A 19,530-nucleotide genomic window follows, 5' to 3' on the forward strand; every position below is an offset into this window, starting at 1 on the left:
ATGGTATGTGGCAGGAAGAGGTGATTCATCAAGTTAGGAGACTTTCTGCTGTTGCGTGTCATGGCCGTAGCTTCCTATGTGTGCTTTCCTTTTCTCTTTCCCTATAATCGGTCTAAGGGCCTTGGGCTGACCATTCATTGATTCTTTTTTGAGGAAGGGTCTTGTTGTCATGTAGCCCTAGGCTGTGGTTCTTTCGTAAGTGCTGGGAAAACAGGCATTTGCCAATGTGCCCTGCTTGGACTGTGTTTGGACAGCATGGCATAGAAGAGAATTTAGGCTTTAAAAATATTCTGGACCGAGGTTTAAATTCTAAATTTGTTATGAACTCTAGAAACTTGGTTAATTTTTTCACCTCTGAGTCTGTTTTCACATTTGCAGTAAAACTTAACTTCCTTATGGTTTCTGTGATTTCCAGGGCAATAAAAAATGTAAGCCATAATCTTTCATTTTTTCATGTTCTCTTTGTTAACAATCTTGTAAGGCTCTGAGGAAGAAATAAGAATGAGTGTATTAGATTTGTATGCTGCAGGGACTGCCAGGTACCAGAAAACACCGTCTGTCCCAGAAACACTGGTTAGGTTGGGACCTCCTACTGTATAGAGTTGGAGTAGAGAAACCAGCTCCTCTACTCTGTAGAATCCAGTTGTGTTCTTGATCCGATTAATTTCATCTACTACTTCACAAAATAGTTTGGGGCTGAGACATCACCATGAAGTAATGTAACTCTTGAAACAACTCACTACCTCACCTTGTAGAGCACTGTCTCACAGTCTGCACAGCGTCTCTGACTTGGAGTGGAGTGGAGCTGCTGACACCAGGCAGATGGACTGGGACCAGGCTTGTCTTGCCAGTTGTTTCCTGCTTCTGCAGCCACTGCTTCTGTCTTTTAAACAGAACATCTATCCATGCAAAGAGCTAGGAATGCGACCTCATTTTCTATTTATCTGTTCTTTCCTCTCAGAGTCATTTGGTCAGCTTGAAAGCCAGGATGCTGGAGAAGCTTGTGACCTAGATCCCTCAGTCTTTTCCCTAACTTTCCTTCCAGCTCCCTGTATCAAATTAAAGTTGTGAGGGCAAAAAGTGACCATTTATGGCATAGTGACAAACAACTCTCTCTGCGGCAGGGAGTGTTGTTTCTGTGTGCCCCATAGTAGTGGTCGCCTGGGCTTTTATTAGCAAGAAGATTACAGGGTGGAGGCTGCCACAGCGGTAACTGCAGTGCAGTCACTGGACAGGCCCTGTAGAATCAGTAACTGGAAGAGGAGTCATAGGTCACTGCACACAGGAGGCCAGAACAAGTGTTTAAATGAATGGGGATGAAAGCAAACCAGGAATGGTGAGTTCTTATACTCCTGTACTTGGGAAGTAGAGACAGGAAGGAGGATCAAGAATTCAAGGCCAGCCAGCTTCAGCTTTATAGTGAGTCTGAGGCCAGCCTGGGAGGCTGTCACAAACAAAAAACAAAGCAAAAGAAAGAAGAAAAAAGAGTACTTACTAAAGACCTTTGGGTGGCCTGTTGGAATGTGGGGTAGGAGTATGAGGAAGTAGCATTGGGCTTTGGTCTGAATGAAAACAGTAGTTGATAAGTAATTGTGGGAGCCCAGGGCTGGGTAGGAGGGATTTAGGAACAGTTCGGCATGTTCTCTATTTAGTGACTGAATTAATTCAGTTCACTGGGCACCTGTTTATCAGTTTCCTCTGGGTTCCCTTGCTTGCTGAGTGCTGGATACTTTCTAAGGCAAACAGGCCCAAGCTTTTGTATTTGGTGGGGCTCTGGGGAGCGTGGGAAAGAGCCTAAGCAGAAGGCCCAGCCTAGGCTAGTCTCCACATGTCTTCCCCACCATGACTATTGCATTGGTTTCTCAATGTCTTTGTGGGCATGCCGGGACTGGGCTTTGAGGTTTCTGCCTTAAGGGTGGTAAGGAGGGGGAAGGGCATTCCAACAACATATTTCACCCCCAAATTGGTTGCCTGGAACAGAGGATATGTGGGTTTTTATCTACATTATAACCTGCTCTGGTTCTGCATGGAATTAAAATAAAAGTAGAGTCACTCTAGGTGACAGCACAATTTGTGCTTTACCTACACCCAAGGCCCAGATATCTGAACACAGCAAAGTTTAAAGGGTATTGTTACATTAAGCAATTCCAAAGTGTATCTTAAATAACTCCCTGTCATTTCTAATGCTCCCCTTTACCTCTCTGGTAATTAATGCATTGGGTATAGTTTATTTCCCCCATTCTCATGTTCCTCCACGTATTTCTGCAGTTCTCTCCTTCCTGCTTGCTGCTTGCTGAGGTGGCTGGGATGCTTCCATGACTTATGTGAATCTAGACTGGGCTGTTCTCTGTGCTAAACCAATCAATTACGACCCTTCTCTTAACAGGTGTGTATGAGATATATGTTTGTTAAGAATTAAAAAAAAAAAGAATTAAAAAGTAAAATTTTAGGTGTCTTCTTCTCCTTAGGGGATTGGTAAGAGGAAAGGGAATACGGGAGGAGGAAAGAAAATTCCTCCTAGTTTGCCATTGAACAATATACATTTTATTTACTAGTTTTGAGATAGCTATGTAGTTGTGGCTGTCCAGAAACTTGATATGTAGACCAGGTTGACTTCAAATTCATAGAGTTCCATCTGCTTCTGCTTCCCGGGTGATGGGATTAAAGCCATGAGCCACCACACCTGGCCACAAAAAAAAAAAACAAAAAAAAAAACAAAAAAAAAACCCAAAAAACTTTTTGAGACAAGGTTTTGCTAAGTTGCCCAAGCTGGCCACAAATTTCTTTAGCCCAATCGGGCCTTGGGTTGTGATTGTTTGCCTTCTGAAAAGGTAGGATTACAGGACAGGGCTAGAGGCTAAACCTTTTTATGCAGTGACGTGATTTCTGTCACTCTGCTGTTTCAGTTAACATATTTGCCCTATATAATGCTGTGTAGTTTTGGAAGATAGACCTACTTCTTCAGAAGTGCATGAAACGTGGTAGAGGCCTTATCTATCTTTTTTTTTTTTTTTTTCTGGGGTTGGGGTTTCTCTGTAGCCTTGGCTGTCCTGGGTGGAACTCGATATGTAGACCAGGCTGGTCTTGAAGTCACAGAGATCCTCCTGCCTCTGCCTTCTTAGTGCTGAGTGTACACCACCACTGCTCGGCATATTTCCATTTCCTGACTGGCGTTTTAATTTAGTATAGTTCTCCACTGTAGTGTTCAGGGTTGGGAGAGGTTAGATCTGCCCTGTTATCTTGAGGAGCTTGTCCCTGCAGGGCGGTAAGTACTTACCTGTACCAGGGAGTTAAGACTTTGATTAAAATAAAGCCTGCAAAATTTTCCAGGGAGAAATAATCTAATTTTAATCCCATGCCAGAGTCTCCCTGTCCTGCCAACAGTGTAGAGACTTTGGTGGAGTTGCCACTGTTTCTTCCAACAGGTATTGATAGTGGAGTGTAGAAGAGGCTAGGCAAAGGACTCTTCTGTCTGAGAAGACGTTGGTGATGGGCTCTCAAGCTTGGTTGATGGTGTCTTGCTATCTGCACTGCAGTAAAACAGAGAGCATCTTTGGCACTGGGGATTAACAATTCATCTTTCTTCTCTGACCTGTGATCTTTTCTCTTCTCTCTCTCTCTTTCTCTTACCGCCCCCTCCCTAGTGTGAAGTGAGGGGGACCTACTCCCTTCTTCCTACTCCCTCTGTGGTTCACCTCACTTTTTATCCTGCCCTGCGGCGACTCCTCCCCTTACCTTCATGGACGACTCAGAGGTGGAGTCGACCGCCAGCATCTTGGCCTCTGTGAAGGAACAAGAGGCCCAGTTTGAGAAGCTGACCCGGGCGCTGGAGGAGGAACGGCGCCATGTCTCGGCGCAACTGGAACGCGTCCGGGTCTCACCACAAGATGCCAACACACTCATGGCCAACGGCACCCTCACCCGTCGGCATCAGGTAACCCTCTCTCCATCAGACCCGCAGGTAGGACTTTGGCATGATCATAAGAGCAGCCTATGGATCCTTAATGAGATGCTATTACTGGCCTTGGGCTGTTCAGTGTGTATACTTCTTATGAACTGTGCTGGGGTATGATAAACACTGAATAAGAGATAAGGGATTTGTTGCTGCTCTGAGCTGGGGGACTTTAGAAACCGGAGAGACTTCCTGTTTTGCTGGAGTGGAGTGCAGGTCTAGCTATGGTAATGCATTTTGGAGCTACACTCAAGTCACTTCTGTGTTCTTTGAGATATCCTTTTTCTTAGGGTCAAAAATTAGGGGAAGAATGTCTGCTTAGTGGTCGGAGAAGTTGGGCAGCTTGATCTTCTAGCTCAGTTCAGTCTCATCCAGAGAACAGTTTGTTCTCAGAAAGCATTATAGTGTTGGTAGATTGTATATTCCTGGTCCCAGTTTTACTTGTGTGCTTTTTATTGGGTGTGTAAAACATGTTTTGGAAGGAGGAGTCGTTGTTAATCTTTATTGATTGGAGTTGGAGAGGGAGTATTATGCTACTGTTTCCCAGGTAACCTCGGGAGCCATTGGTGGTCTCTGTGATGGGCTTGGGAGGGCTGGTGTTAGAAACAAGAAGTATATTCTGTTTCCTGTGGCTTATGTCTGACTTTACTGTGATGTACTCTGTCTGAGGTTATGTGTGTGTGTGTGTGTACACGCACACGTGTGTGTGCGCGCGCGTGCGACTGCCTCTGAAGAGGTCTCTGAGTGGAATTAGAGCAGAGCTTACGCTCAGCTCTGTTAACTGATTGCTTATTTGTTTCGTGGTGTTAGGGACATTCTCTAGAGCTCTGACCATGCTAGGCAAGTGCTCTGCTACAGAATTACATCCTAGACTATTTATTCACTGACGTATGAGGAGGTGGGGATGAATCCAGGGTCTTTTGCGTGCCAGGCCACTAAACAATATTTCCAGACTTTTAAATTTTTGAAGACAAGATACTGGTATGTAGATCAGGTTGACCTCAAACTTGTGATCCTCTTGCCTCTGCCTTCCTAGTGCTAGGATTACAATCATGTCCAGCTGCTTGTTTAATCCTTAAACTGGTGGGTTTAATCTGAATTGTGAATAATCAGGATTTTAGAAGAGACTGTTTGCAGTGTTCAGGGAAATTTACAGGAACTTGAGTAGAGAGTTAGGAATGAGACAGATTGAAGAAAAGTGGGGCTGCTCAGGCTTAGAGGTGGGGAATCCCAGGCTTTAGTGGTTTCTCTCTTGTTCTTTTATTTTTAACCTCTGCTCAGCAATGAAACCACACCCTTCCTTCTTCCTGAAAGCCATGTTTAACTTCCTACCCCTGCAGCATTGTCGTCTATGTAAAGGGGGAATGGGTGGAGGAAGAGTCTCCTGAGCTGTTGGGTTTCTGGGAAAGGAGCAAGAAACAGGCTTTTGTGTATATAGTGTCATTAGGTATGTCTTCTTGGTGCTTAAGACAGAGCAATTTAAGAACATTTTAGGATATGTTTTGTGGCTGTAACTTGATAAAGATAATAAGATCTTTCTTGAAGGGGACCGTCGAGTACTTTCCTTCATATTTGGAAATAGAGAATTAACTCTTTTTTCTTTAAAAAGCTTCCTGGAATGGGGGCTTCCCATGGTAGCAGTGCATGAAGATTTCTAGAACAATAAAGAAGGCTTTTTGGTACCCCCCTCCCCAATGTAGCTTTTCCCACTTTTCTTATAGTCTTAGGGCTTTCCAAAAAGGTTATGTGTAGGAGACTCTGTGCTGTTTATTCAGTACATGGTTTTTGAATGCTTCTCATGTGCTACGCACTGCTTAAGACATTAGGGATACATCCTTGAAACTACTGACCTCAAACCCTGTGTGCTCATGACATTTGGCATTGTTATGTTTCAGAGACTCAGTCTGCCAGAATTGTAGGCCTGACTCCAATGTTGAGAATGTGGTAAATTAAGATTAAGAAGTGTTATGGGTCTTTTATGAATGCCGATGCAAGGATTTGAGGCCACAAACACTTTCTTGAAATCTCTCTCTCTCTCTCTCTCTCTCTCTCTCTCTCTCTCTCTCTCTTTTCCTGCTTGGAGAGAAAGATGTTTGTGTTTGAAAGAACAAAGGAAGGCCAGAAAATGAATTGTCTTGTGGGCTATGTTTCAGAACGGCCGGTTTATGGGCGATGCTGACCTTGAGAGACAGAAATTTTCAGATTTGAAACTCAACGGACCCCAGGTAATTGTTTGACTCAAGGTCTGGATGGCTTCATTTTTATCTTTTTACTTCTCCAGTCTTTGTGATCATATTGGTGTGCTGGAGTGCTTATTGTAAATACTCATTAATTAGTTCTTTAATTTAGGAACATAAAAAGATGCTGTTCCAAATTATATATAGTTTTGTTTATTTTTAAAAAAACCATTGGCTTTTATCATTGTATTCCTGTATCCTCATTTGATGTTTAGGTACTGCAGTTGCTTTTTTGGTAGGGGTGTGTGTGGGGGGGTGCTTACCTGAAATCTGACTGAGGAGTATCTGATGAATAACATATTAAAGCAAATTGAAATATAACTCTTCCTGGGCCTGATGGTGCAAATCTAATCCCAGTCTCTTGGGAGGTTGAGGCAGGAGGATCAAAAGTTGAAGGTCTGCATGGAAATTACTGGAACTTTGTCCCAGAGTAAAAGTAAGAAGAGGGCTCTGGATTGTTCAGTGATTAGGTAGAGTGCTTTCCTAACCTGCACCAGTGCCGCTACTGGTACCGCCGCCTAAAGCAAAATAAAACCCTCTTGATTATTTTTTATTATCTTTTTAAATATTTAAAGATCTTTATTGAGTATGCTATTCTCTTGAAGTGTTACTCAGATGTAGATGTAACAGTTAACACAGTTTGTATTCAAGTAGGTGACCAGAATGGGAAGTTAAATCTGCTGTTTCTTCCACTAGGATGTCAGCATGGTTTGTTACCTCTTTCATGTCTCGAAATACAAGTTATTACTTTATTGTGATAGGACTCACTATGTAGTCCTGGCTGGCTGTAAGTTAGGCTGGCCTTAAACTCACTGATACTCTTGCCTTGGCCTCTTGAGAGCAGTGATTAAAGGTGTGTACTACCATGCCCTGCCATTTACAAGTTTGGAAGAGGACAGCCAGTCTTTCTGAAAAACCTGAGGCCAGTGCGAGATGCGTGAAGACGTTCTGTCTCTAGAGCGCTAATGCTTCTTAGGATGGATTGTTACTACATAGATTTAGTTGTTTCTAAGTCACTTCTCTCTCGTAGGATCACAACCACCTTCTGTATAGCACTATCCCCAGGATGCAGGAGCCAGGGCAGATTGTGGAAACCTACACAGAGGAGGACCCCGAAGGAGCCATGTCTGTTGTTTCTGTGGAGACCTCAGACGATGGAACCACTAGGCGAACGGAGACTACCGTAAGCTGGGCTTCGTGTGTCGTAGAGTGATGGGCCATCTGTGGTCTTTAGTGGAGAGTTAACCTGGTGGGTGGGTTCAGGTCGGTGACTGCAGGGCATGTGATGGAGGGAAAGAGAATGGAGTTTGACGGCTGGATCAGCTTCCCACGTGGGTGTCTGTGGGGTGAGAGAGATGTGTAGGTAAAGATAGGAGGTAGAGGTTTCTCTTTTTCTTCTTAGGATAGTGTGGAATTTAAACTTAGATTCTTCATTTCCTTCGATAATTGGTTTTCCTTATCTGAAGGTTAAGAAAGTTGTGAAGACGGTGACAACGCGGACGGTACAGCCAGTCCCCATGGGACCAGACGGACTGCCTGTGGACGCCTCGGTCTCCAACAGCTATATCCAGACTCTGGGCCGTGACTTCAGGAAGAATGGCAATGGGGGGCCTGGTCCCTATGTGGGGCAGGCAGGCACGGCAACTCTTCCTAGGAACTTCCACTACCCTCCAGATGGGTATGGCCGGCACTATGAAGACGGCTATCCGGGCGGAAGTGACAACTATGGCAGTCTGTCGCGGGTGACCCGCATTGAGGAGCGGTATAGACCCAGCATGGAAGGCTATCGGGCACCCAGTAGGCAGGATGTCTATGGCCCCCAGCCCCAGGTTCGAGTAGGGGGGAGCAGTGTGGATCTGCATCGCTTTCATCCAGAGCCTTATGGGCTGGAGGATGATCAGCGCAGCATGGGCTATGACGACCTAGATTACGGCATGATGTCCGATTACGGCACTGCTCGCCGGACAGGAACACCGTCGGACCCTCGCCGACGCCTCAGGTGGGCAGGAAGAGGGGAAGAAAGGCTCCTTGTCCAGAGGGGAAGGGTAGTGCTGTCCTCGGAGCTTTCCGGGTCAGTGCGCTCAGCGCATGTAGATTTGCTGTCTTTCCTTTCTTGTTCTTAGAGCCATTTTAGTTACACTAAGTGGTTTTTTGTTTTTATTTGTTTGCTACTGCTTTTTGAGACAGGGTCAGGGTCTCAATCTGTCCCCAATCTGGCTATGTTCTAAGTCTTCCACCTTCTAAGTCTTGGGATTACAAGTGTGTGTCACCACAGTTGGTGAGAAAGTGATCTGTGGCCAGGTGTGATGACTTACGCTTGTAATTCCCCTGCTGAGGAGGCTGAGCTGGGACGATTGCAGTTAAGTTCAAGGCCAGTTTGGACTATCCTGTGGGCATTTCTAAATCCAAAAAGTGATTAGTTATTGTTCTATGCCCTAAAGAAGAGACTTGGTTGCTATGCTGTAATTTTTGCCTGAGATCTCTTTTGGTGATAGAGAACGGAGCAGCACAAAGAGTGAGGCCAGGAGCCTGGCAGTGCTCACAGTCCTGATTCTGAGAACATTTGAGCTACTTTTTTGGTGTTAGAACACAATTAAGATTGTTTAAGGACTGTCTTTGCTGTATAGTTCTAATCCTCACAGAAGGCCTGGCACTTTGTATTTAGTTAGGGTTTTATGAGGTAATGAGTAGGGAATGGTCCCTGGTCCATTAGTAATATTACTAAGCAGCTAGCTGTCTATGCTGAGGGGACTTACTCCTTGGGGTGATCTTTGGGACATGAAGGGTGACTGTTTGCATGAGTGGTAGTTGCTGTGGAAACGCATTTTAGAATGTGATTGAAAGATGCACCCTCCTTCCCACCTTCCAACCACCCTCCATTGTTCCTTCTTCCCTTCCCTTTATTTCTGTTGTTGAGACAGGGTATCACTGTCTCTGGCTAGCCACTTCCACACAGAGAGAGTGCTGGGATGAGAGGCATGTGCCAATCTACCTGGCTGGCTGGGAGGCCTTTCTTTTGTTTTCTTCCTTCCGTCCGTCCTTCCTTCCTTCCTTCCTTCCTTCCTTCCTTCCTTCCTTCCTTCCTCTAAAGGACCCAGTTCAGGCTTTGTGTGCTATGCATTAGTATCTTTGTCATATCTCTTATTTGATTTTCATATTTATAAAAGGTTATTTAAAAAATTCTTAGTTCTTGTGTACAAAAAGCATGCTTGGTCTTGGGCTGAAAACATTAGTTTAGAATAAATCAGGGTCTGTATTTTCCAAGCCAAGAATTAAGGCAAGATTTATAGTTATCTTGATATAGTGAGGGTGCCCTGGCAGCTGTTGCTCAATTTCTGTATGTAGGTTCATGACCTTTCAAAGCAAAGGTCTTGGCACTTACTTTTTGAATATATTAGGTAGTATTGGCTAACCATAAACTGAATTAGTCTGGGGACAGGAGTAGAGGCCCTATTACCTAAGCCTGAGTCACTGACACTCTTTAGTTTAGACGGCGTGGTTAGCAAATTCAACTCCCATGTGACTCACCTTTTATTCCTGATGGGGCACCAGCTCTCAGCTGGTATTAGCTAGCCTGGAGTAGATAGCAGCTATCAATCACTGGAATAGTCTGCCCAGGGAGAGGGGCTAGAGTGCAAGTCTGCTTGCTCGGACTTCCTCATTAGCAGAGAGAGATTAGACACAGTTGGGTGTGGATGGCCAGGCCACTCCCTGTTGTCCCTTGAAAGTGGCAGTTCACAGAGAGAGGGTTTGGGGCTTGGTTCCTGGGTTTGTTCCAGGGTGGCATTGGGCTTAGAAACCTGCTTGACTAGCAAAAACATCTGCTTCCTGTTCGGGCCTACAAGATCGGTTGCAAGGTCAAACTTAAGACAGTGAGGCAGTAATTAGTGGGAAAGCCACTGAACTTGAAAACTCTGCTTCTAGCTGTTCCTCTGCCACTATCTATGTAGCCTTAAGTGAGTTATCTGATCATTTGGGCAGTTTTGTTATTTGTAAAAAGAAAGAATTTTTTAAAATATTTTTTTAAAATTTATTTATTTTTGTCTTATGTGTGTTGGTGTTCTGCCTACATGTGTGTCTGTGTGAGGATGTCAGGGCCTCTAGAACTGGCGCTTAGACAAGAAAAGTAAACTCTGCTCAACACACACAGCCTTAAACACCCATCTCTTGTGAAGACCAGACTGGTTTTCTTACATGTGTCCTATTTTCTCTTACTCAAAGGAAGTAGTCTTCTTTCAGAGAATGTTTAGTAATCTGCTCTTAAAACAACTTCCTTTATTTTGTTTCAGTGACATTTTAAATTTTAAAGTGACTTAAGTTTTATTTTTTATCTGAATGATTTATCCCCCTAAGTTCCTCATTGTTTAATGGTCAGTTTTGGTACCTGTTGGGCAGGCCATCTGATCAGACTAGCTTTCAGTGATTGCTGACCACAGGGAGGGGTTCTGTGGAACAAACAGCAGTCTTTGGAGAGTCCCACACAATAGATTCTCTTCTCCCTTACACGGTGAGATGACACAGATAATGGGGCTCTTCCTTCCTGGGCCTTATGAATGGAGGTGAGTATGGCAGGCTCCCCCTCTAGTGGTTGATGGTGGTACTGAAGCAGGAAAAGCTGTGGAACATACTAGTCTGGGATGAATTGAGTGTGACATGTAATGTTTAAGTTTATACCTCACTAGTGGTAAAGCCAAGTCCTCAACAGTATAGCAAGAAGCCCTTCATTTTTCCTGATCAGTTCCTCCTTTGTAATTTCCAAAATAGGGCAAGGAAAAGCTTAATATGAAATATGTTTAATGGTCTTGTTCTACTAGCTGTTTCCTGTGCATAATGCCTTGTTTCCTGTTCAGCTAGGATTGAAGAACGATCCTCAGAGCTTCTTCCTTCCTTATTATTATTAATTTTTTTGGAGGGTGGAGGTGGGAGGAGACCGTATAGAATCTTGGTTTGTAGCCCTAGATTGCCGGGAACTTACTATATAGACCCATCTGGCCTTAAGTTTGTGATCCTGTCTCTGCCTCCCCAGTGGTGGACTCAGAAGCCTTGATTGTTCTCCGGCTTTGTCGGCTTACTTAGGTGACACGGAATCAGTTGTCTTGCTTAACTCTTCTGTCCTGGGATTTATTTCATTCCTTACAGAGAAGTTAATAGCTGTCATGTCATTCAAGTAAATGCCAAGGCCTCAGGACGTTAGTTATTAACGTTTTCAAGTACTTGGCTTTCTCAGCCAGCAAATTGCACAGGAAAAAGGGAGAGAGTTTTAGTCTAAATATAGACTACTTTTAAATTAAAATTGTGACCAGGAAGATGTTTCAGTTGGTAGAATGCTTTCCTCACCAGCACGGGGACTGAAGTTTGAGTTTCAGTGCCGAAATACCTCTGTGTTGGCTCACTGTCAGCATGGGACGGCAGACAGGAGGGTCCTGGGTCTGCAGGGCCTTCAGTCCAACTTATCAGCGAGGGCCATCAAGAATGCTTAACATTCACACACAAAATTATTACAATTGACCATACAAACGAGATACTATCTCTGTGTAGTCTGGGGTTAATCCTGCCTTGAAGATGATGGGTAACAGGAATGTCCAAGAAGCCTGATTTTAACTGCTTGCTTCTTGGTTCTTTCAAAACTCCAGGAGCTATGAAGACATGATTGGTGAGGAGGTGCCGCCAGATCAGTACTACTGGGCTCCTTTGGCTCAGCATGAGCGGGGAAGTTTAGCGAGCTTGGATAGTCTGCGAAAGGGAATGCCCCCACCTTCAAACTGGAGACAGCCTGAGCTGCCGGAGGTGATTGCCATGCTAGGCTTCCGCTTGGATGCTGTGAAGTCCAATGCTGCCGCATACCTGCAGCACCTGTGTTATCGCAATGACAAGGTGAAGACTGATGTGCGCAAGCTCAAGGGTATCCCAGTGTTGGTGGGATTGTTAGACCATCCCAAAAAGGAAGTGCACCTTGGAGCCTGTGGAGCTCTCAAGAATATCTCTTTTGGACGTGACCAAGATAACAAGATTGCCATAAAAAACTGTGATGGTGTTCCTGCCCTGGTCCGCCTGCTACGAAAGGCTCGTGACATGGACCTGACCGAAGTCATCACTGGTGAGTGCTGGGTTGGGAGTCACTGGAGAGAGGCAGGGATCTAGAGGTTTCCAGTCTATTACCTTTCAATTAATTCATGGATTAATTTTAAGACAGGGTCTCACTGTGTAGCTCTGGCTGGCCTAGAACTCACTATGTAGAGCAGGCAGGACTTGAACTTGAAAACATTTGCCTATCTCTATCTCCCAAGTGCATGCCTCACCATGCCTGGCCAGTCCATTAACTTCTGGTTATAGGTTCTGGAGTAGTGGCCTTTGGGTCAAATATGCTTCACAGATTTGATTGGATGTCACATGATACATGCAGTAATCTCTGGCACATTCTGCATGCATGTGTGTTTTGTTTTTGTTTTGTTTTTTAATTTTGTATTTATATGCATTGGTGTTTTGGCTGCATGTGCGCTTGTATGAGGAAGTTGGGTACCCTGGAGCTGGAGTTAGAGTGAGCTGCCTTGTGAGTGCTGGGAATTGAACGTGGGTCCTCTGGAAGAGCAGCAAATACCCTTAATTGCTGAGTCGTCTCTCCAGCCACTTTCTGTTGGATTTTTGAGACAGGGTCTTTGCCTGGCTGTCTTGGAACTACTATGTACTCAACCCACAGAGATCCACTAGTCTCTTTATGGGATTAAAGGCATATACCACCACCATGTCTGGCACGTTCTGTTATTTTTGATCAGCTATAGTAGTAGAGGAGCTTGTTTTCCAAACACAGAAGCTGAATGTCAGTTGCCATTTATTCACAGTCTTTTAATTTGTTTTAAATATGTGCCTGTCCTGACTCAACCTGCCTGTTCCATGTAGAAATTTGAGCTTGTGGTCCTTTAATTAGAATATTTTCCAGATTGTACAGGGGGTGATCCATCAGTGTGAACTGAGCACAGTGGTGTGGGCCTAATCACAATTAAGGAAGAAGAAAGAAAGATAAATAATACTGATTCTCAATTGGCAAAATATTTGGCCCCCAGAGGACATCTCCATTGTTGGAGTTGCTTTGGGGTGGGGTAGAGAGTCCTTGGCATGTAATGAACAAAGGCTAAGGATACTAGTTAGCTGGTAAGCATCCAGCAGTAGACAGACAGCGTCAGTGCCCACAACAAAGAATTCTGTGGACCACAGTGACAGTGACAGTGTTGTGAGGTAGAGAAGCTGGAGCAGACTGTTGAACATGAATTATGGTAAATACTGTTTTGTACACCTTTATTTTATGCCTGTGTGTCTGTATTGAAGTACAGAATAAAATATATCTTACCCTGGGTCACAAGCAGAAAAAAGCCTAGCTAGCACTCCATGGAGTCACGTAGACTCTGTAATGGGCATATAAGAAGGAATAGGACACTCTTCAGACTCCTGTCTCGGGCGCTGGAGAGCCCTCTGATGACTTGTCCCTGCCAGGAACCCTGTGGAATCTCTCATCCCATGACTCAATCAAAATGGAGATTGTGGACCATGCGCTGCACGCCTTAACAGACGAAGTGATCATTCCACACTCTGGCTGGGAGAGAGAACCCAATGAGGACTGTAAGCCGCGGCACATTGAATGGGAGTCGGTGCTCACTAACACAGCCGGCTGCCTTAGGTAAGTGAAGGGTTTGTTTTTGAGATTATAAAAATTGAATGCTTGCTGGGCTTGGTAGTACAGGCTTGTAAACCTCTCTGAAACTGAGTTATTAGCCTGCCTATGTTAGAGTGAGCCCCAAACTAGCTGGTCTCAAAAAGGGAGTAGTCTGGCGGCAGGTAAATTGTAGCTTAATGTAAAGTGTAGCCTGGGTTCGCACACGTGCATCCCAGTGTTGACTTTTGCGGAGTGATATCTTTCTTTCTTTCTTTTTTTTTTAATTAGAAGTTGAGGGTTTGCTTTTTGTTCGCTCCTTTTATTTCTTATTATTTTGTTGTACTGAGGACCAAATTCAGGGCATTGCATCTGCTAGGCAACCTTTTACTCTACTTCAGGCTTCCCCTCCGAGCTGTGTTTGACCTCAGCCTACCTGCCTTTGCTGCTTTCTTGTGTGCACCCTGCTTACCCACAGCTGTGTTTACCCCGTCCTTCTTCCTCCAGCTCTTGTCACTTTTGTTCTCATTGACTTTGCTCATCTAATCAGGTAAATGCTTGTGTAGAACCTCCCACATCTAAGGTTCTTACCTGTGTGTGCCTTAGTCCCTGGCTCAGTTGTTTGCATTTCAAATCAGGCACCTTGTCACTCCCTAGATGTGTACTTCTATGTAATAAATGGCTCTTCTGTCTGGATTTACTGACGTTTATGTTGGTGTTCCCTCCCCACAAACCCCCATTTTGTGGTGCTGGGTATTGGACCCGTTGCCTTGTATGTACTTGGGTAAGCTTATACCACTTAGCTGTATTCCTACCCCTGATTTTTACTCACATGTGAGTGCGCACAAGCACATGCCTGCGTGCACACAGCACATGCCTGCGTGCACACACTTGTGTGTGGTGGTGGAGGAGGTGGATAGGGTTTGCTTTGTAATAAGTCCAATCCGGTGTCAAGGTCTCTTCCTGCTGCTGCCTCCCAAGTGCTAGGATCACAGGTGTGGACTACCATTTGGGGCTGTGGAATACAACTTTTAATTATTTAATGTGTATGGGTGTTTTGTATACATGTTTATCTAAGCACCACCTGTGTGTCTGGTGTCTGATGATGCCTGAAGAGAAGGTGTCAGGTCCTCTGGGGCTAGAACCACCGTGTGGTGCTGGGGATTGACTGCCCATTCTAGCCCTTGGTATACATTTTTCAACTTGACTGCAAGCTTAAAAAGTTTAGAAGACAGACTAGCAGTCAATTTCCAACTGCAGTGCCTTGCTTTTAATAAGTACGAACTGTTTATTGTACGAAATAGAAAAGGTATTAAGGACGCTTTAGAATAGATGGAGAAAGATATCAAAGGGATGAATTCAGGGACATGAGTCATCTTCAGAACTTTGTGTTTTCTCTTAGAAATGTAAGCTCAGAGAGGAGTGAAGCTCGCCGGAAGCTTCGGGAATGCGATGGCTTAGTTGATGCCCTCATTTTCATTGTTCAGGCAGAAATTGGGCAGAAGGATTCAGACAGCAAGGTAAGTTAATGACTGGGTGAATGTTGTTCACAAGGTAACTGTGGTTTAGATCTACCACTTCAGGCTGTCAGACAGTATAAAATACTCACGCCAACCCTTCTCAACTTGGGCATTGAGTTTAGAAGAAGAGAAGATTGTGAGTGGACAGGTCCACAAGAGCGGCCAGGAGAACACTGGTGTCCTTCTCACCCAGGCATTCTCTGCCTTATTCTTTGAGGCAAGACCTCACTGTGAGGTTGTATTCTCTGGCTAGGCTGGCAGCAGATACTCTCCAGCAATCCTGTCTCTGTTCCTATGGCACTGGGTTTACGGGTACATTCAGGACCATGCCTGGCTTGTTGTCCAGCAAGTGCTGTTAAAGAGTAACCGGACGGACGCAAAGGTAGTTTCTTTAGCCCCTCTTCTTAAGTGGGGAGAACATCACTAAATCACTGCAGAAGCCATTGTGTCTGTACTTGGACCTTCTGAAGATGGCAGGGGTTTTGAGGAGCCTGGGGCGCCTTTTAGGATTGCTATTTTAATATTCAAATTATGGAGCCAGAATTTCTTGGAAGTCATTGCAGGCATTCTCTCTTTCAACTGAACCTTTTGTTTGGTATCTCTCAGCTTGTGGAGAACTGCGTTTGCCTGCTTCGGAACTTATCGTATCAAGTTCACCGTGAAATCCCACAGGCAGAACGCTACCAAGAGGCACTCCCCAGTGTGGCTAACAATACCGGGCCACATGCTGCCAGTTGCTTTGGGGCCAAGAAGGGCAAAGGTGAGTCGTAGTTCCTGTTCTTTACTATGGGACAAGGAGGAACACTTAGCTTTAAGGCACATACAAATCGCCCGGAAGTCTACCTGGTGAAGACACGTCCTTTTGCTTTGCTGCCCCCCTTGTTCTGTGCTTTGGTGGTGGTGGTGGTGATGGCGGTGGTGATGGTTGTTAGTGAATTGGTATATGGGGCAGTGAAGGACAAGAACTCAACTAATCTGGGGCCTTCCTCTTTATTCCTCCTCCTTTGCTTTCTTGTGTTCTCGCCCACGATCCTGTTGACATCTTTCTCCTGCGTTTTCTTCCTTCCCTTCTCTCCTCGCTTTCCACCTTGGTGATGGGCTGGAAGATGAGTGGTTCTCCAGAGGTGAGTGCAGTCTTCAAGGCGCTTGTCTCCTCCTAATCTGCATGCTTGGGTTTTCCCTTCCCTAATACTTCCTTGTGGAACCTTCCCTGTGATGCACGCAGGAAAAGCACTGGAACAAGTGTAGTTCTCCTGGGCTGTGGTCCCAACATGCTGGTCTTGACAGCAGTGTCTGTTGGCAGAACTCAGTATATGCAGCAAGAGTGGCTGTCCTTTTTGTACCAGTTTACTGCCTGGTTTTGGACCTAGTTTCTGCAGCACCCCTGTTCGGGCAGGTGTGTGTGGGGTTCCCTTTGGCTCTTTTGATGCTGCATCTCTGATATGAAGATTCTGACTGAAGAATGAAAAACTTAAATGAAATCTTTCCTTTCTTTAAAAATTCCCTACCAAATTCTCCCTACCCTTCCTCCATTTTTATAGGGAAAAAGCCTACAGAGGATCCAGCAAATGATACCGTGGATTTCCCTAAAAGAACTAGTCCTGCTCGAGGTAAGTTATCCTTTTTCTCAGTCTGCAGAGATCTGAGATAAGGCTTTTGCGCAGGGTAACATGTTTTATGCACTATATTAACAATTCTCTCTCTTGTTGGATTTGAAGTAATATTGAAGGTATTGGGAAAATTCACAATATTTAATCTCAAGTCAGAAGCTAGGCTGGGTGTAATGGTACATGCCTGCAAACTTAGTACTTGGGCAGCTAAGGCAGGAGGATTTCTCTAACTTCAAAACCAGGGTGGGACAGAGGGTGAGAGAATGCCTCAAAAAAGAAAAGACAGAGACTTAGCTAGCTAAGTGGCAAGTGCAGTTTTTTTGACCTTGAGTCTTACTATTAGAAGAAATCTCTTTATCACAGCTTAGATTTTTGGACCCACTGTATTGATGAAATAAACTTGCTAGCTTTCCATAAATACAAAAGATGTTAATTAAATGATTTTAAATCTCAGGTTGTCCCCTTCATTTAGGTGTTTTCATGGTGGGGAGAATTACTGAGTTAAATCAGAAGTAATTTGTTTGACAGTTTGAATCTCTAAGCCTGATTGCTCAAGGGAAAACAAGGCTTAAGTTAGCCAAGAGTACAAGTCGAGGAGGAAGGAGAGAGGATTTCATGTGATGGAATTGATGTCTGTTCTATTTTCACCATAGGGTTTGGTTTTATTTTTTGAGATAGGGTCACACTAGTAGCCCTGGCTGTCTGGAAACTATAGATTAGGTTGACTTCAAACTCACAGAGATTCACCTGCCTCTGCCTCCCAAATGCTAAGATTAAGTGTGTATATACTTCTTCAGGCAGCTGGGCGTGGTGATTCATGCTTGTAGTCCTAGCACTGGAGAGGCTACTCTAGTGCTTGAGAAGTAAGACGGGGAGATGATGAGTTTGAGGCCAGTCTGTGTGACAGTACAAGACCCTGTCTCAAAAGGCAAATGAAAACTTGAGAAGAAAGAGTTGTGGGATGAAGCCTCTGAGTTTGCTCTTGAGGTGATGGGGCGTGGAAGGAGCGCAGTGACGGAGACGGCAGGACCCCAGGCAGCCAGAGTCCGGTTTGTCCCCATTGATCAGCGTTTCTGTCTTGCCCTTTCTCGTACAGGCTATGAGCTCTTATTTCAGCCAGAAGTGGTGCGGATATACATTTCACTCCTTAAGGAGAGCAAGACGCCTGCCATCCTAGAAGCCTCTGCTGGAGCCATCCAGAATTTGTGTGCTGGGCGCTGGACAGTGAGTACCTCTGAGAGAACGGATTTGAAGATAGGGAGCTAGGTCAGTTGTTTGCTGCCATTTGTAATCTTTTCACCGCTTGCTCCTAGTATGGTCGATACATCCGCTCTGCTCTGCGTCAGGAGAAGGCTCTCTCTGCCATAGCTGACCTGCTGACCAGCGAACATGAGCGAGTAGTGAAAGCTGCGTCAGGGGCGCTGAGAAACCTGGCTGTGGATGCTCGGAACAAAGAGTTAATTGGTAAGGGTTTGAATCGGTGCTTAGCACAACAAAATGTTTAGATATTTGTTGATGTCACCCAAGAGAAGGATTCTTTTCTTTCTTTTTTTTCCCCTGAGACAGGGTTTCTCTGTAGCTTTGGAACCTGTCCTGGAACTAGCTCTTGTAGACCAGGCTGACCTTGAACTCACAGAAATCAGCCTGCCTCTGCTTTCTGAGTGCTGGAAAGTGCTCAGCCTGACTGAGAATCTGTAATCTTCCTTTATGTGTCTGACTGTAATCTTCCTTTATGTGTCTGAGTGTTGGTGAAAGTTCATGGTTTAGTGGTTCTTAAAAGAGCACAAAGGGGGGGATGTTTCTTCAAAAACATTATAGCCATGGTTATTTGTTGACTGTCTGCTTTTTTCTTTCTCTCTAGGTATTGTTAAGAATTTTTCTATTTTTTTTTTCATTTGCACAGGATTAGTACAGTTAGGTAGTGGCAGAACCCAAGTTATTGATATTTTTAAATTCATAAAGACTCTGTCCCATGAATTATCATATAACAATACTGGACATACTGTTTTCATTAGTATATGTGCAGAGACCAGACAGATATTTTAATGGCCAGCATCACATTGTCTTAGTGTACTTGAGGAAGGGCAGCGAGTTCATGGCTCTCTTGTATTCTTTGCCCCTTTGATATAATCTTACATAATAATGAAGTTGATTTGTATGGCTAGAAATTGCACTTGACCTGATTTCTGTAAAGGGTATTGTAAGGCTCCTCCTAACTATTGTATGGCCCCTCCTGGCCTGACTGCCTTTTCTCCCTCCTGGGTTACTTTTGTCTTCTGCTATAGGCAAACATGCCATTCCTAACTTGGTAAAGAATCTGCCAGGAGGTCAGCAGAACTCCTCCTGGAATTTCTCTGAAGACACTGTGGTTTCTATTTTGAACACCATCAATGAAGTTATTGCTGAGAACTTGGAAGCTGCCAAAAAGCTTCGAGAGACCCAGGGCATTGAGAAGCTGGTGTTGATCAACAAATCAGGGTGAGTTTATACTGATCAGAGCTGGGAGACTCTGAGTACGAGAGAGGAGTTTCTGGAAGGAGCTGCCCTCTGCTGAGGCTGCTTCCCT

The 19,530-nt window shown here is 44.6% G+C and overlaps 1 protein-coding gene across 1 annotated transcript in view; it reads left to right on the forward strand.

Annotated features, from left to right (window-relative positions):
• The window catches only part of Ctnnd1 (catenin delta 1), a 47,478-nt gene that overhangs the window by 21,257 nt on the left and 6,691 nt on the right, over positions 1 to 19,530 (forward strand). Inside the window, exons 2-13 of the mRNA XM_038336622.1 lie at positions 3,645 to 3,934; positions 6,106 to 6,177; positions 7,220 to 7,372; positions 7,656 to 8,188; positions 11,823 to 12,286; positions 13,678 to 13,861; positions 15,237 to 15,354; positions 15,961 to 16,114; positions 16,896 to 16,964; positions 18,061 to 18,188; positions 18,278 to 18,428; positions 19,250 to 19,442. Of these exons, the coding sequence (XP_038192550.1) occupies positions 3,740 to 3,934; positions 6,106 to 6,177; positions 7,220 to 7,372; positions 7,656 to 8,188; positions 11,823 to 12,286; positions 13,678 to 13,861; positions 15,237 to 15,354; positions 15,961 to 16,114; positions 16,896 to 16,964; positions 18,061 to 18,188; positions 18,278 to 18,428; positions 19,250 to 19,442 (2,414 nt within the window). The 5' untranslated portion in view covers positions 3,645 to 3,739. The remainder of the gene's footprint in view (positions 1 to 3,644; positions 3,935 to 6,105; positions 6,178 to 7,219; positions 7,373 to 7,655; positions 8,189 to 11,822; positions 12,287 to 13,677; positions 13,862 to 15,236; positions 15,355 to 15,960; positions 16,115 to 16,895; positions 16,965 to 18,060; positions 18,189 to 18,277; positions 18,429 to 19,249; positions 19,443 to 19,530) is intronic.

The sequence above is a fragment of the Arvicola amphibius genome, chromosome 7, assembly GCF_903992535.2.
Source record: "Arvicola amphibius chromosome 7, mArvAmp1.2, whole genome shotgun sequence".
Taxonomy (NCBI): Eukaryota; Metazoa; Chordata; class Mammalia; order Rodentia; family Cricetidae; genus Arvicola; species Arvicola amphibius.